Here is a 16,774-nt window from a genome sequence, read left to right as displayed (position 1 = left end):
CAGGCTCCAGCCCCTGCCCCCACCCCACAGGCAGCACCAGGGGCCAGATGGCAGGGCTCTGGAGGCCAGATCTGGTCTGTGGGCCATATGTTTGAAACCCCTGTTCTACATCACAGAAGTGTTGCTACCCATTGATGTGGATGCGGAAGCTGGAAGTTTTTCTGCCTCCAGAATTACACTCCAAAGTCTACACGGTCGCTACCAGCAGGAGTTGCCCTCTTTCAACAGAGTTGGGTCCAGCCTGGTGGTCTTGCCAAGAGAGATACAGTGGCTGCAGCTTTTCACTCACACTCATCAGCATAGTTCTCACGTATTAGACAAAGCCTGTGTATGGGACCTTGGGCAAGTTGAAGAACATCTCTGTGCTTCAGTCCACATTCACCACACAATGTTCTGCCACTCTTTTGTTGCTACCATAGTTAGAGCAATAGCAGCTCTATAATGTAGACATAACCTAAATCCACTAACTATAAAATGTCAGTCTTCAAATGAGACTATAAATATTTAGGGTCCCATTTGATGTATGTCTATACTGTGGCTATCATAATGGCACTTTAACGCCATTGATATAGCCGTTATCAACAGCAATGTCAAAATCAAAGCAGCGAGCCTGTGCTTTTGGCAGCTGTGAAATTTGCCAAGGGACATCGCTTTTCCTATAGAAATGTAGACCCATAGACCTGTAATATCCTATAGACCCATAATATCATTTTGCATGTTTTTAAAATGTATTTGTAGTTGTTCTAGTTGTGGAAATTTTGAAATCTCACATCAAGAGCAATCAATGCAGAGACAGCTTCCTGAGTTTCCAGAGAGTAAAACAACATCTTGGGAGGACTCCCCATTCACCATGGCAAGGGCTAGGTGGACTTTGGGCATTTTTCTAAGCTGCCATAGGTATCAACAATTTTGCTGTAAATTTGTCCTTCCCATTGTCCTCCCCTCAGAAAACACACCTGGCTACGATTCACAGTTGAAATGCATGTGGATGTAACATCTGCCAGTCACTATTTTCAGTGAAAGTTTTTTTTCACTGCGTCTCTGGGGAACTGATTTCCAGAAGTCTGCAATGCTGTCCAACCTCCCCAACTCAAAACTTACTTCACCCTGTGTGGCAGGGAAGGAAGAGGCTTGCACCAGATCTCAGCAGTTGACTTCCTTGAGCCTTGATAGCTGTGCTGTTCTCTGGGCCTAGCAAAATGTTGGCACATCTATCCTACCTTGGTGCCTCTGGACTACCCACTCGCTTCTACTCTCTGCCTATCATCAGCCAAATATGAGGCAGAATAGGTACCTGGGAATGACGCTAAGCTCACATCCAGAGCCGCCCTTAGAGTTAGACTCTCTGCCTTGGGTGTGCTCTCAGCACTGCTCAAAGGCACTCAGGTTGCCTCATGTCTGGGAGTTACTGCCCTCAGAGCTGGCTAGAGTAACCAGGCATGCTGCGTGGCAGGGGTCCAAGAAAGATCACAGAGGTGGCACAGACAAGCAAGCAGACACCAGTCACAGCAAAATAAGGGTTATTTTAGAAAGAGAGAATAAATGTGGAGCTTCTGCCACAAAATATGGTCCTTCTGAGCCAGGGGTTATATGTAGCCTCATAAAAGATTTTGAACAAACAGAGGGATCATTACGTTACTTCCTACTCAGATTAAAAAGAATAAAATGATGGTGTGAGGTTCAGTCAAAGGATTTCCAGGCGTTAATCTGAAGTTCAGCCCTCACAATAGGGTCTAATTTCTCCAACCTGAGGTCCCAAAAGATGCTCTGAAAGATTAGAAAGCTGTTGCACCTGTCAACCTTGTAGCACTGTGCTGTGTAACAGTGGCACTTACATAATGCAGAACAGTTCAGAGATTCATTTCTGGTGTATGAGAATCTGTTGTGAAGGCTGCTGCTCCATAGCAGGTTCTTCACCATCTGAAACAGGACCCTGCTGATGTGGGGCAGAAAGAGTCATAAGACATTATTATCACACAATAAATAAAGAAAGATACTTAGCTGTGTTAGTCCACAGTCAGGGCAGGGTGGCGCTGTAGAGGGTAGCACCTTAGGGACAACAGAAAGAGATGTCTGAAAGATTGAACTCTGTCCCAGGAGAAAATGGTTTCTCCTGACACAGACATTTATAGAACAGGATGCACCTGATGGAGTAAGCAAGCAAATGGGTCAGAGGCAGGTGGGAGGAAGAGATCAGCAGTGTTACTTTGTTTTTTGTTTAATATAATACCTTTCCTTTCATCATAGTGCTCCTACTTATACCCCAAAGTACCAGTCAGCTTCCAGTGAGCTAAACATTCTCCATCTCTCCTATCATTTTATCCAATTCTTTTTTTTTTGGTAAACCTTCTTCTGTTCTGCTTAGGTATATTTATTGGCTGCTTGTTAAGTAAGCAGAATAAGTGCTGAAGAATTTTTTTGGGGGTGCCATTGTGAAATATTGAATAACATTAGGAATTTGCACTAAACTGCCCATACTATACTTGGATTCGGGTCAGAAAGTATTCTTCCCATTGAATACTAGCAGCTTGCAAACATAAAAGAAAGGAAATGGATTGTTTTGTGTTGATGTCATAGCAAACAGTGAACAGAAGATGTCCCTTTCACAATGGTTTCCTGGGAAAAGAGAAGGCAAAATGTGCTGTCAAATGGGAATATTTTTTCTTTTTTTTAGATTCGCTAAAGCAAAAAGCAGTTTTCACTGATCAAGGTGTTCCTGCTGTCCCCTGCATCTGTCTTACACATCTCATAAAGATCTAACCAGGATAAATTAATTCACCTTTAACTTCTAAATTAGAAGAAAAATAAACCCTCCAGCCCTGTTGAACCTGGTTCAAAACATGCCCTAGCTGTTAGCCATGTTGGATTTTGGACCATTTCTGTGACATTCTGTATTTTTAAATGTTTTATTGCAGAAGTCACTTTCCCCATCATGTTTGTCCTTTTTTCGTTTCCTGATAAACATGCTTTACATTTATGTTCTAATCTCATAGCTACAGACCTAGTGTGAGGAGACTTGAAAAAAGAGCATGATCACATGCCCAAAAATACACAGACCAAGAGGGCAATCTTGAACATATTTCCAAAAGTAGTCAGCTAGCTTTTCTGTGCTATGGCTAGAGATGAATTGACCTCTTCTCTCAGCTGGTTAAGCTCAATATCTTGGACATTTTGCTCAGTAGGTAGTGGGTTTTTGGGGGTATAGTATATAGAAAAGTGTAGCACCAGCTCCTTCAGAGGCCATGTTTGGCAAGAAATCCGTGAACCCTCCTCTGAGTTTTGCCAGAACATTTTTTGCTGCCTATCCTCTGGATCCCAACTGCATAGAGGCACCTCTGTTTAGCCCTAACTTGGCACCTAAGGGGCAAGATTTCATATGCATCTTTGACCTCAGCATTTCCTATTGTCCAGCTTAAGCAGTATCCATTCATTGTGCAAGACCTTTAGATTGCCATGCTGAGGCATCTAACTCTCCTCATTCACTGTATAAGGGTTCTGTATTCTGCTCTGGGCACCAAGCTCCTAAGACTTAGGCACTGTACCCAAGTCCTTTGTTAAATCTAGCCCTTACTCTTGAGTCAGCAAAAAAGCTAGAAGCCAGTGTGTTTTGTTGGTAGCTTGTTTTTATGCTTCATAAAAAGTGCCAGAAATGTACAGAGAAACTAACTTCGTTTCATGGAAATTGATGGTAGTTCCCTGCCACTAAGAACTACTACAGACATTCAGTTTCAAGAGAGTTGCTGCTCTCCTAGGAGAAATCACAGGTGTACTGATGATCAGGCTTTTTCTCCCAGAATAAAAATGGCCGTTACAGGAGAAAAGTAACCTGGGCAGAATCAGGGTTAAATCATTTCCAAGAGAGTTTCTCTTGGGAGAGCAAATGTTGGTACATGCTGACAACATAGGCTGACCATGGGCCATCTAGATTAGCCAGTCAGGCCTGCCCTATGGAGTGCTGTCATCTGTTGCCTGCAAGCATACTGAGATGTGTGCACAGGACCCTCCTCCCTGCTCCCCCAGGTGCACAGTGCCAGCACTGAAAACTCGCCACTATTCAAGGCCTCAGCATTCAAATGTCTGTACATGTGGCTCTGGGTAAGTATTTTTTACCATGAGAACAAGCCTGGGAGAATTCTCCCAGTTTATTTGTACATACATACACAACTTAAAGTTGAGCCTGTTAAGGACTTGCTTATCCCTTTATCCTGAGTTAGGTATTTGGTATGAAATTCAATGATGTAAAAATTCTTCACAAAGGAGAATGTGCTCGAAGGGTGTCTGTACACATGCCCCAGGGTGATGGTGGTGGTGAGAGGTACTTTGATTAGAGCGGCTCTGAGAGTGCCTGTAGCGTCACATGTAGCCAATGTTCTGCAGTTCAAAATGGCACCAGGGCACTTTAACTAGAGCTCATCCAACAAGCTTTAGTTAAAGCAACCCAACTGCCTTTTGAAATGCAGGGACGCTGAAGACACATGATGCAGACACTGCTGGAGTGCACTAATTTGCATGCTCCAGAAGACTCACAGCAGACTCGATTCATTGAGTCTGCTCTGATGCACGCTAGTTAGCACATGTCGGAGCAGATTTCCATCACATGTATAGTATTGCCAATTCATGATTTTTGGCGTTGTTTTTAAAGTATACGGTTTGGGAATGTGAAAAATGTTGCTCTTTCTTATATATACACGTCCCAGGACAAAAAAAAAAAGTTCACAGGATAAGAAGTGCTAATAGCTTTTCCTAGGACCTTGTAAAGTGCTCTAAATGGCTGTCCTGTGACTGCATTATTGAATCAATGGCAGAAAAGTAGCAGTGCCTTGAGCTGCTCATTAAACCCTGACTGGAAGCAGTGTTCCCTCTAAGCTGCACACGTGTGCGGCCCCACACAAGTAAAAGTCTTGCCACACACCAACTTTTTAAGGCTGCGTACCTGCTGAGATAGGAGCTGGGCTGCGACGTGGGATGCTTACCAAAGGTAAGCTCCTCCCTGAGGCGAGGCAAGGTGGGGGCGAGCTCCATCGGCTCCGGGGAACCGCTCCAGTCCCCTGCATCTCCTCGGGGAGCGAGGAGGCACACGGTGTCAGGGCTGGGGAGCAAAGCAGTTCCCCAGAGCCAGCAGGTCCTGTGCCAGCCCCCAGCCCCAGCCTCCATCCCTGCCTTGCCTCACCCTGGAGAGGAGCCGCTGCCTGCCCTGTGTGAGGCTCTGCCGGTTCCGGGGAACTGCTGCACTCCCCAGTCTTGATGCCATGTGCCTCCTTGCTCCCCGAGGTGATTTGGGGGAGCAAAGCAGTTCCTTGAAGCCGGCAGAGTCCATGCCAGCCCCTGGCTCCAGCCCTCTGGCCCCCAACCCCCAGCCTCGCCTTGCCTCCTGGACAAGTGCTGCCTGCCCCGGGTGAGGGGTGAGGAGTCTTTGGTAAGTGTCGCATGCCAGCCCTCCCTTTCAGTTTTGTCGATCGGTGGCGGGCCACAGCACTCCACTGCGTTGCTCTGGGCAGCAGTCAGCATCGAGAAGGGTGGTGGCCGAATCCTTCCCGCTCCCACCTGGACACTTACTTTGGGACACTTACCAGCAGACTGCACTGCGCCGAAAGAGGGAGGTGGGACCCAAGCAGTGTGCTCACGGACCCAAGCAGCATGCTCACGGGCCACTACTCCTTAGAGGGAACATTGATTGGAAGAGCGAAGTACGTACATACATATCCTTCAACTTTTCTGTCCAGGGCAAGCACAGGCACAACTTGTCCTGGGACAAATGCAATGTCTGTTCCAGGCCTTACTGCTTCCACCTGCCCCATGCACCTCTATTGCTGAAGGAAGCATGCAGTGTTGGGCCAGGAAGGACTATGGCAGCCCTAGGCACTCCTGCCCAGTTTAGGTTTATCAGATACGTCTAATGCAGGCAGGAACAAATGGTTCTGCTGCAGCCCATCCCAGTGTCTCTCTGTCTCTGTCTCTGTCTCTCTCTCTCTCAGGCACATGGGACAGTTCCACCTGGTAGCAGCAGCAGCAACACCACCCTGGTTGAAAACTACTGAGGTAAGCAGAGGCAACACAACCATGGTTCTCAACCAGGTGCTACCAAGTTCAAAGACATTGTAAGGGGTGTCCTGTATCTAAAAAGGTTGAGAATCACTGCTTTACATAATTGTGTACCATAACTGAAGGTGTAAGCAGTGACCTGAGAAGGAAGTCATGTCAAACCGTGATGGATCTTAACTTCTGTGAATGTGGCACCTATGGAGAAGCACCATCAATGCTGCCTGTGGAAGTTCCTTCAAATCCAGTTGATGGCTGACGAGGCTTATCTTTTCTATCTTTGGAGACACAGATAAGTCAGTCATCCTTGACTGTGAGGGATTGCTGAAGAAGCTGCACCACCGTTAGCAACCATCTACAAGCAAATACTGTGAATATTGAGGCAATGATCATCTGACATCAACTTCATTGGGCCAGCCATGTCACCAGACTCCTGAAACAAATTTTATTCTCAACTCAGCCAAGGCATATGCTCAAGAGGAGGGCAGAGAAAGCACTTTAGGGATGTCCTCAAAGCCAACTTAAAAAAATTCAACATTGATGTCAGCTCGTGGGAAATTATCACCAAGGACTGCCCCAAATAAAAGAAGAGCCTGCTGCAGGGATCTCAGCTCTTTGAAACCTTGTGACAACCACAGGAGATGGCTGACGAGGCTCATCTTTTCTATCTTTGGAGACACAGATAAGTCAGTCATCCTTGACTGTGAGGGATTGCTGAAGAAGCAGTTATAGAAGAGCTACCTAGCTGTGTTACAGTGTTTGGCTCTTCTTAGTCAAAGAATATGTTCTGGAGGTCAAGTATTCCTGCAGTGTTACATTTCAGTCTTTTACTGTTGTATTCATTATCCTGTTGCAGGAGCTGAGTGAGTGGCATAACAAAAGTTCACTTTGTGTGTGTGTATAATGTCTACATGGAGCACTCTTACAATGCAGTATATGGAGTATATTTTGAAGTAGTTTGTTAATATACAAGGTACCAGTAGAAGGTACTGAGGAATTCAGAAACACATAGTATAGTTTGTTTTAATTGATACCAAGGGTTGGCCCAAAACACACTCTCCAGCCCATTCTTGCTGGCCATCAGCAATGAAAAACCCTACGCTCAGTCTCAGTGGCTGTGCAGCCTAACCCTGACAGCTCTGTTGAACTTCTGTGCCAAAGGTCCAGTTTTCACCAAGCCCATCCCCACCTGCAGTGTGTCTGGGAGTCATTTGGGTCTGCAGCCTTGAGCACAAGTCTATCAAAAGCACACCACCAATCCTCTTCCTGTTTTCAGGTCCTCTGTACTCTAACTCCTGTCCCTATGGCCATAATTACAGTCATGCACAGAAAGAAAGAAAAGTTATTCAGACTAATTCTTAGAATGTCACTGCATTAGGAAGAAGCAGCACAATATGTACAGGAGAGGGTGGTTACGTGACCAAGGCCAGTTTAGTGCAGACCTAAATTCAATGTGGACATACCCTGTGGTTCCTCTGGTTTTCCAAGGACAATGAAACCTGCTCACCACTACAAATCACTTCCTCTCTGCACCTCTTTATGCATGGTGATCTGTGGTAAACAACTTAAATGAATTAGCTCATTAACTTGATTGTGGTGTTTCAGCATAGAATAAAATAGGTAATGGTACATTAATTGTCCCTCATGGGTTTTTTTTTTTCACCTTGTAACAAAGTGCATATTCTTGCCAAACTGATTTTTGGACCTTCAGAACACATTCTTTGGCAAAGCAGAGCCAAAGAGCACCTGGCCCAGTCCAACTGTTCCCTGGGCCTGCCCAGAGAGCAGCGCCTGGTGGGCTTCCAGTGCATAGGATTGGGCCGGCTGCTGCCTCCAAACTGGGGCAGCACTCAGCCTGCTAACAGGTCATCTGGGCGGCCCTGAGGAGTGCCACCACCATGGAGGGAAGGACCTGGGGCTGCACTGGCAGCTTGCCCCCCCAGCCACAGGAGAGGCAGGCAGACTCAACTGGAAAAAAAACACAGATCAGGCCCCTCACTGCTTCTGCTGATCCTTTTTCTGGAGCCAGGGGGCAAGCTGACAGCTGCAATACATCATTGCTAAATGACATTCAGATGTAGTTTGGTTTGTGACAATGCAAACTCAGCTAAAGCCTCCATACTGGCGCACATATATGTGGTGCTATTAAGTCACACAAATGATATGTCACGTGTACATTGTGATGACTGTCACATGTACAAGCACCCTTAGATACAAACCATGGAGTTGAAGTCAAATACCAACCCACTGAAAGTGGATGAACAAGAAAACTTCATTCAACCCCATTGTTGCTCCTGATGGACTGGAAACAAAAGATATACATATGACATTAACTGCTACTTTATTTTTCCTGGAGAAAGAGGATTCTAAGGAACAGGTTAAATTTTCTTAGCTTCAGTTCTCTCATGCATGGATACAAGCAACGTTCCACTTCAAGCTTTGTAACAGAACAAGCAACATGCAGAACAGAACAGCCTTTTTGATATTTTACTTTTTGAAGAATTATTTAAATTATTCTTTCCTAGTAGTAATGTTCAGTGACTACTGCTCTCCCACCACAGTCTGTGTAGCAGCTGCTTATGTTACAGAAAAATGTGAGGTCACAGCTTCAGGGGCAAAGAGATCATCATCCATTTGGAAGGCAGGATTTTGAACTTAGAGCAGATACTGGCAGGTTACAATTTCTTGCACATAGACCCTAGAAATTGCAACTTGAAAAGGAGAAAATATTATTTGAAAACTATTCCATGCAGCCTCAAATGCATTTCCCGAACACCTGTATTATTTCCATACTTCCTTTGTTAAGAATCAATTCTATTGCTGCATGCAGCCTCTCCCTCTTTAATTTGTGTGGAGCAAGAGTGGCATCTAGTGACCAAGCAAAGAAACCACAATTACTTGCAGTCATTCTGAAGGGGATAGTATAACAGCAGGACTATATACCTCACACACACACACACACACACACACACACACACACACACACACACACACACTTTGGTGGAGCTCAGTTTATTCAGTGCTTCCCAGGGGACAGGATCTTTCCTCATTTAAATAATCAAGGCCACCTTAGAATCCCACAAAACAAAAGGGCACAATCCCCATCCCAGTCTGTGACCCCCTTTGTACTGCTTCTCTGCTGCTGAAATTTCAGCAAAGTTGAACACCTTGCTTCTAATATGAGAAGGAACTGCTCTGCTGCATGCACAAAATAAGCATTTTCTAGTCTGGAAAGAAATCAGTGACTCAACACCGAGTTGTAGGGACTACACAGTGCTTATAGCCAATGCCAAGTCATGTCTTTGCATGGCAGACAATAGTCTCCTATTCATTCTGAAGAACACTTTCTTCTCAGATGGTACTGGGAGCCTGTCAGTGAAAACTTATAACTGCAACTGGGTGAAAAAAATATAGTGGTAGGAAGGGAAATACATAACATAAAATATATAAGATTCAATATATTTTTATTGAAAAGGGTGTAAAGCCTCATGTCACTCACTGGCAGAACAGAAAAGATAAGACAAAGAGGTTTTGTTTTCTATCTTGACAGTAAACCTGGACCTATAGTTGAAGAATGGAAAGAAATGATTGCTAAAGAGGTGTAATTAGAAGAGGAGGGAAAATAGTATTTAAAAGTCATGATGCAGTTAAAATAATGTATGGTTATAACTGCTTCGATGTTGCTTTTGCTCTCTAGAAGGGTTCAGATTCTGATAGTGTCTGGTTAGTTTTTCATCCTCTAAAAAGTGAGTCTAACTGAACACCAGCAATTAGCTATACAATGCATTTTCCAGAGGAATCCCTAAAAATGGAGCATCTGGACTGGGTGGCCATTAAAGACCCCAACATGCCTTTTCCAAGAGTAGGATCTGCCAATTTTATTTTATTCTTAGGCCAAAATTACTCACCACAATCACTTTTGTACAGTGTGATCTCCACTGATTAGTTTCTACTGCTGATTCCTGAGATGGCCATGCTAGGTGCATGTACTTTGGGAAGTTTTTCAGGACTTTTTGGAATATGATATAGCATAACAGAAATGAGAAAGGTAGTTAGCATGCTAATCTGAAGTCAGGCAGAAGGCAGGACTGAAGGCAGCACCATGACAGACTGACTAATTCAGATAGGCATACACTTTTGTAAGCAATAGCTTACTTCATCAGATGCTACAAATATAAAAAAATGTAAGTAACTGGGATTGGCAGAGGATGGGACAAGAGCATGTCTTTAGGGTTTGGAGACAGTTCTTGAAATACTGCTGATATTTTCCCAAGTTAGATTGTCAGGTGAAGTGTCTTTACGAGACTGGGATTAATGCTCATCCTATTTCCGTCATAGCCACAAACTATCCCTCTCTGTTGGGTTATTCAGGAATGATTCCTTGGAAGCTAATGCCATTTCCATAACCAAGGTCTAAGTAAGGAGCATTCAGAAGCCATCTGTGAAAAGAAAGGCAGTCATACGAGTCAAAGTATTACCATAATGCAGAAAGGGTCAAAAGAATAGGCAACCAACCAGTGTGATTTACTTTCCTGGAGCATTGAAGCTATGTGAAGATGGCAAACTTAGCCGCACCTTCAAAACACATCACTTTGTGTCATGTAGGCTGTGTCCTGAGCAGGAGTGTAGCAGTGTCCACAGGTGAACTAGCATAGGGCTGAAGGACCACACAAATGAGGCTATGGTGCTTTCAGTTTAGAAGCCATCCTGTCCAGAGCCGTGCAGTATACTTGAGGGTGCCTCTGCTTGGCACAGGAAGTATCATATAGACTTGCTGTTTGCCTAGTCTTATTCCACTCCCAGATTTTGGTTTATTCTGTCCTCTGGGGCCACAGCCTACTCCTGCTAGAATCAACACAGGCAGTTCCATTGTCACAGCTGGACTGGGCTTCTAGTTTTTGGGAGTGTCTACACGGGACACTTTAATGCGCACTAGCCTAAGTTAATGTGTATTACGTGTGCGCCCTTAATGCACATCTTACAAAAGCCGATTTAGGCTATCCGTATCTAGATTTGATACCTGCAAATAGTTCAAATGCATTAATGAACATGTAGACCTATGCTATTAGAACAAGAGGAGAGTACAGAGGTTTAAGGTGTATGGTCTACTTCACTAAAGGGAGTTCAGCAACAGCGTCTGAATGGTAAGGATAGAGGAGTTGATATAAAACCCTCTGTAGCAAAAAGACAGTTTAACAGGAACTCTGAAAAAACCCAAAAAGCCCTTGTACTGACAACTATTGCTTCAGTCTTCCTTTTACCTTAGTGTGCTCATTGTACTTTTCACTCCTGTCTGTCTCAAGCTTTTGTCTGTGCAAGTAGGAAGTGGTGCCACTGAGCCACTGTCCACTTTTTCTAATGTGCAAGACCGCACCAAAACTGGCAGCAAGCCACACCGCCGCAATTCCCTCCATAAAACTATTGAGCTGGGAGACTATGCAGGAGAATATGCATTACAAGGACAAAGTCTCACCAAAGCAGAATCAGTGAGTGTAAACCAGAGATAGAAATTATAGGAGATGCAAAGCACTGTCCAAACACCGAGAGGACACAACTGACCGTGTAACCGTTCTGAGGGAAGAAAGGCAAGAGGTACTTTCTATTTAGGTGTCCATCTGAAATATGGAGGAGTCACATGCAAGATTTCCTCAAATGATCAGGGGTCATAAAAGATGATGCAACAAGAAGCAACAAGAGAAACCTCTTCCTGGACCAGGGAGAAGAGAGAGGGATGGCAACATGTTGCATAGCAGCCAGCCAGCCATCCAATGAGGAATGCTGCTGGTGCATGGACTCCTTTCAGAATGGAGGGCATAGAGTTCAGGCCAGCATCTTGAGAGCTCAGCTGTTGCACTAACAGTCTCAGGACTGGGGGCTGCGGGGTGCTCACTGACAGCCCAACGCCACCCACAGGGGATGGTGGATTGTTGCTGTAGCCCCCAGAATCTCTTGGGGTTGCCCATCTCAACCCCCACAGCAGGGCTGTCAGTGATCAAGTGGTAGCTTCTGGCCCTGGGAGGGGAAGTGGGGAACGGGAGGGGGGAGGTCCTACAGCTGTGCTCCCCACCCCAATGTAGGGATGAAGAGCTGTCAGTGAGTGCATTGCAGCTGTTGGAGTTTTGGCGGAGTTGAACCTCTGATCCTCACTCCTTGTGTAGCTATCATTTACCACTGAACTATCATATGCAAGTGGAAAGCACCATCACCAGCAGCCAGATGTTTGAAAGAAACATTGTGATTGTGGCTGTTGTGGTTTGTATTTAGTTTAATATTATTTGAGCATGTTAGGCACGGTTGGAACATGCCCTACTGGATTTGATCTCTCAGGACTTAGGCATAGCTATGCATACTTCTGGACCCTCAGAAAGCTTAGGCAGGCATCTAGGGAACTTTCAGGTCAAAAAAGGGAAGTGCTAGTGAATTCAGACAGCTAGACAGTCACTGAGCAGAGGTGTTTTGGGCCATAGCTTTGGATATGGACACCTGAAATCTGCTCAAGTCCTATTTTAGATACTGAAGTCCTTTATTTGGATCCAACCTTTTGTTTGGTGAAAGAAAGCATCACTATGAGGCAACCTTATGAAATATGAAAGCGTTTCATCACTATGTACAATTCCTATGTATAAAGAAGAAGGGACTTTAACTAAATTCTGGAGCTGCTCCATTTCCACAGAATTAGTATCTTACAGTTAGTTTACTTCTATGTTGGTCCTCTCTGTGGCTGCCTCTGTACAACCAGGCCCCTGCAATTGGCAGGCCTCCTGCAGATATCAAGCAGCCAGAGTTGTTCACGTGGACGCCTCCTGCCAGCACAAATCCCAGGATTCACAGAAGCATGAACCATCCCTCAAAAAACAGCCAGATTCCAGAGTTTTCTCTCTCAAAGTTTCCTACATCTAATCCCTGATCAGAAAGACATATTATGGAATTTCTCTCTCTCTTATTTCTCTTTAGGACAAGCTGATACTTACATTTTATGTCATTACTCTAGGGGCCAGTCAGTAGAGTTTAGGGATACAGCTGCAAAGGTTCGTTGAGTAACTGAAGAGCTGAGGTGCTCCTGATAGCGGCTCGAGGTGGTACAGATGGAAATGAGGAATCTGGGTGTCAAGATTCGATGCAGAATATTCCATGCTGCAACAATGCTAAATGTATTCCATTATTTTGATTATTCAGTTTTTAGACCAAAAGGGGAAAAATGCAGGCACCCCCAAGCATGCTTTACCAAACACAGATTAGGTATGAATTTCTAGTATCATCTTCTCTATGAGGTGGGTGTCTATTATTCTTTCAAGACTACCATTTCTATAGAGCTGATCAACTTTTTGTTATTAAATCAAATTAATGCATGCTGAAAAGGCAAACAAACACATGCCATCTTATTATTTGGCTTCAGAACATCCGTCCTTTTATTTTTACTAGCTCACTATACAGATGTACAGTACACTGATACTGAGTAAGAGCTGGGAGTTTGATTCACAGTAATAATTTTATTTTCAAGGAAGTGTATTTAACTTAAGAAAAGAATGAAACAATTTCCTAATACAGTCCTTGGCCAGTGACCAAATTCTACATTTTTTCCCCCATATATTCATCCTTTTTGGTAATCACTGGTGATGACGCCACTTAGCCCTGAAAAATGAGGCAGGGGCAAGCACTGATCTCCAGTTGTTTAAAATTTATAATAGACATATTTGTGTATTTGTGATACCCATACACTTACAGAAAGTACAAGAACAAGATAAAATTATTCCCCAACAACAGGGCATGTCGTATAGCCTATATAAATTTATGGTGTACAGTAATACCTTCTAGCACATCCTCTATACATCACGGCACATGGTAATAAACAGACAATGATCCATTAAGGTTTACATTTTACAAAGAATTTAGGAAGAGAAAATGCTACCTATAGTGAGCCGATTCACTGCTGCATTACTCCAGGTGCACATGAGTGTAACAGAAGTAACAAGGTGCTGAATCAGGGCCAATGTCTAATGTGCCTGAGTTAACGTTATAAAAAGTAACCTGAATGCAACCTGAAGTTAAACTATCTCTAGTTTTTTGCAGTTAATTTTTGTCTGTATTAATATAAAGTAACCCAGTGATATCTGGCTCAAGGAATTTACAAGCTCCCAAACAAACGAACAAACAGGAAACAGAGGCATCACACTCTCAGAACTGGAGAATAAGTTGTCAAGAGCAACTGACAAAAAGGATTAGAATAGAAATAGGAATCTGGTATTTAATTTAGCCAGCGCTACTAACACTGATTCGCATATAGGCCCTCCATGTATAACAGGCCTAATTCAGTCCATTTTAGTCAACTGGATTGGATTAATTAATTTAGAAAGATATTGTGCTGCAATTAAATAAAAAATAAGATTCTAAATCACATTCGGAAATAGGCTTAAGCTCCTCAACCACATAAAACCTTTTCAAAATGTTATCCACCATCAAGTTGTTTACCATTATATTTGGTTTACCAGAAAAATACAGACTGCTAGAGTCTATAGATTCTGACTACAGATTCTGGAGTCAAGAGGTTTACCACAGTAAATGGAGAAATACATGCACGTATCTAAATCCTACCACTCTGTAACTCTGCAGGTTTTGTGTAGTAGGAAATCAGCAAACTGCAACCTCAGGAAAGAGGTGAATGCTTTTCTTGTTATCTTACCATAGCTGACTAGCTTCCGACCTAAACTTACAAGAAATAACAGCAACAGAGAAGACCAGCCACAGGAAGGGAAACAGTAAATGTCACTGAAGATAGAAGTACCAGCCAGCTGGTCCATTCAATTAGTGTTTCTGATCTCTCTCTCTGTTCAGTAGATGCCTTTGATTTCTAGGTTTGCCTGTGTTTTTGTTGCTTAATTGCGGCTCCTCTAGCTAGCTAATGGAACCACACTGATGAGATTTAAAGGGCAGCTCTGCTCACAAAATACTTTGTGGATGGGAGTTGGTACATAAGGCTGTCCTTGGGGCTTTGACATAGACATGGGCTCTCTCAGAAGTTGGGAGAAGGCAGCAGACAGCTTTTAAACACAACTTCAATTTAAAAGAGTGTACTTTACGCTAGAAATCAATGTTTATTTTACCACAGAACCATCAGAATCTATTTGTGTGCCACAGTACACCTTCACTAGTCCACACAATCCAGGGGCGGAGCTTTCAAGGCAGCGTAGTCATACGTCCATTATCTGCTTTTGTCCTCATTGCTTCATTTAAATAATTGTACTATTTAGAAAGTCTTTTGGACATGTTTACAAATAGTAATACAATATTTTTCCCCTGGAAATATAAAGTGCTGGTGATTCATCATCGTTTCTTCGTCCCACTGTTACTATTGGTGGACTTGTTAAAACTCCTGCTCATTTGTGGGAAATGTACAGTTGGGGTTCTTTCAGTCGGGCCATACAACCCTAAATTTCTGGCTGCAGTCGACTTTCGAAGAGGTTTGACACTAGGGAAAGGGCTAAAGACTTGCGATTTAGGATTGCTGGCTTGGGGAGTTTTAGCCGATGTCCCACTGTCACTGGATGAACTAGATGACTGTGACATGTTTGTTTGGCAGGACTGACTGGACACTAGCTCAGCATCAGTTTTGCTGTCAGACGCAAGTTCTAATGCCTCCAATTTTAGCTGAACTGCTAACATATTTGCATTGGTGTCCTCAGAAACTGGCTCAGCCGACTGTCCATCAGCTTGCCGAGTAGTCCTGCCATCGAGCTCACTTCCCTCTCCTTCTTCAAAATCAGAATGTTTTGGAGTCTCCTCTTTTGCACCAGGACTATTTGTTTTACAGGCTTCACTTTGCTCTTCTATTAATCCAATGGTATCCCCATAGCCCAGCTGGCCTTTGGCTCTAGCTATGTTTTTGCGGTGCACTCGGATATGAGTGCGCCAGGGAGAGTTGAGTTTTGTTTTAAGGTCTTCATGGGGAATGGGTGACATTTTGCCTGCTGCATGGCTTGGAATGTGAATGACTGCATTCTTGGCAGATCTGTTATTTGGTTTCATCTTCTTTCCTAGAAGAAGATGGTTTATCACTGGCGAATGATTTACCTGAGAGGGGAGAAGACTGGTAACTGGCCCTTTGTCTGAAAGAAAAAGTTAAAAAAAAAAAAGAAGTTATGTGCTATTATAAATAAATGTTTACTCCAGTGATCCAAGATCAAAGACAGCTACCGTTCTTTGTTGTGCTGTGAAGACCTGTAGGACTGTGCCCAGTAAAAACTGAATTCCCCTTACACTATCTTCAAGCATGGCAAAAGCTTTCCTTTGCCTACTTTCTGTTGCTAATCCACTGACTACTGTTTAAGTGAGGCTCATCTACAAACTGGCTACATCGTTTCTGGAATTGCAGTGGTTAAGGTGTCAGCTCATGTGACACTGGACAATGGTGAAATGTAAATACAAAGACAATTTTGCTTTATAGTGTTTAAAATTGAACATATCCCTGCATATGGGTTTTTACCATTGATGGGTATATGCCCCACAAGTGAAAGACTAATGTTAATCTTGGCCTCAGAAATGTACCCTTCTGTTTCATCCCTCCTTCAGTAGTGAGAGGAAATTCAGTCTCTACTTAAGGTCAGTCACACAGGCCTTTCTGTAAGCAAACAGTCAGAAGATACGCCAATTTATTTTTAACAGATGTCTCTCCACACTGGATGGAAACCAGGGCAAACTACCTTGTTCTGCCAGAATTCCCAATTGTTCCCAAGTGACA

The 16,774-nt window shown here is 43.7% G+C and overlaps 1 protein-coding gene across 6 annotated transcripts in view; it reads right to left on the bottom strand.

The window, feature by feature from the left end:
• Positions 1 to 13,426: 13,426 nt before the first annotated feature.
• The window catches only part of TBC1D30 (TBC1 domain family member 30), a 112,036-nt gene continuing 108,688 nt past the window's right edge, over positions 13,427 to 16,774 (bottom strand). For all 6 annotated transcript variants that reach the window (XM_090042444.1, XM_090042442.1, XM_090042443.1 and 3 more), the window contains one exon: positions 13,427 to 16,142. In XM_090042444.1, coding sequence (XP_089898570.1) covers positions 15,361 to 16,142 — 782 coding nt within the window. In that variant the 3' untranslated portion in view covers positions 13,427 to 15,360. The remainder of the gene's footprint in view (positions 16,143 to 16,774) is intronic.

This window comes from Crocodylus siamensis, chromosome 4 (genome assembly GCF_052110815.1).
Source record: "Crocodylus siamensis isolate JL-2025a chromosome 4, ASM5211081v1, whole genome shotgun sequence".
NCBI lineage: Eukaryota > Metazoa > Chordata > Crocodylia > Crocodylidae > Crocodylus > Crocodylus siamensis.
Note: the sequence above shows the minus strand (reverse complement) of the source record. Positions and strands in the feature narration are given on the sequence as shown.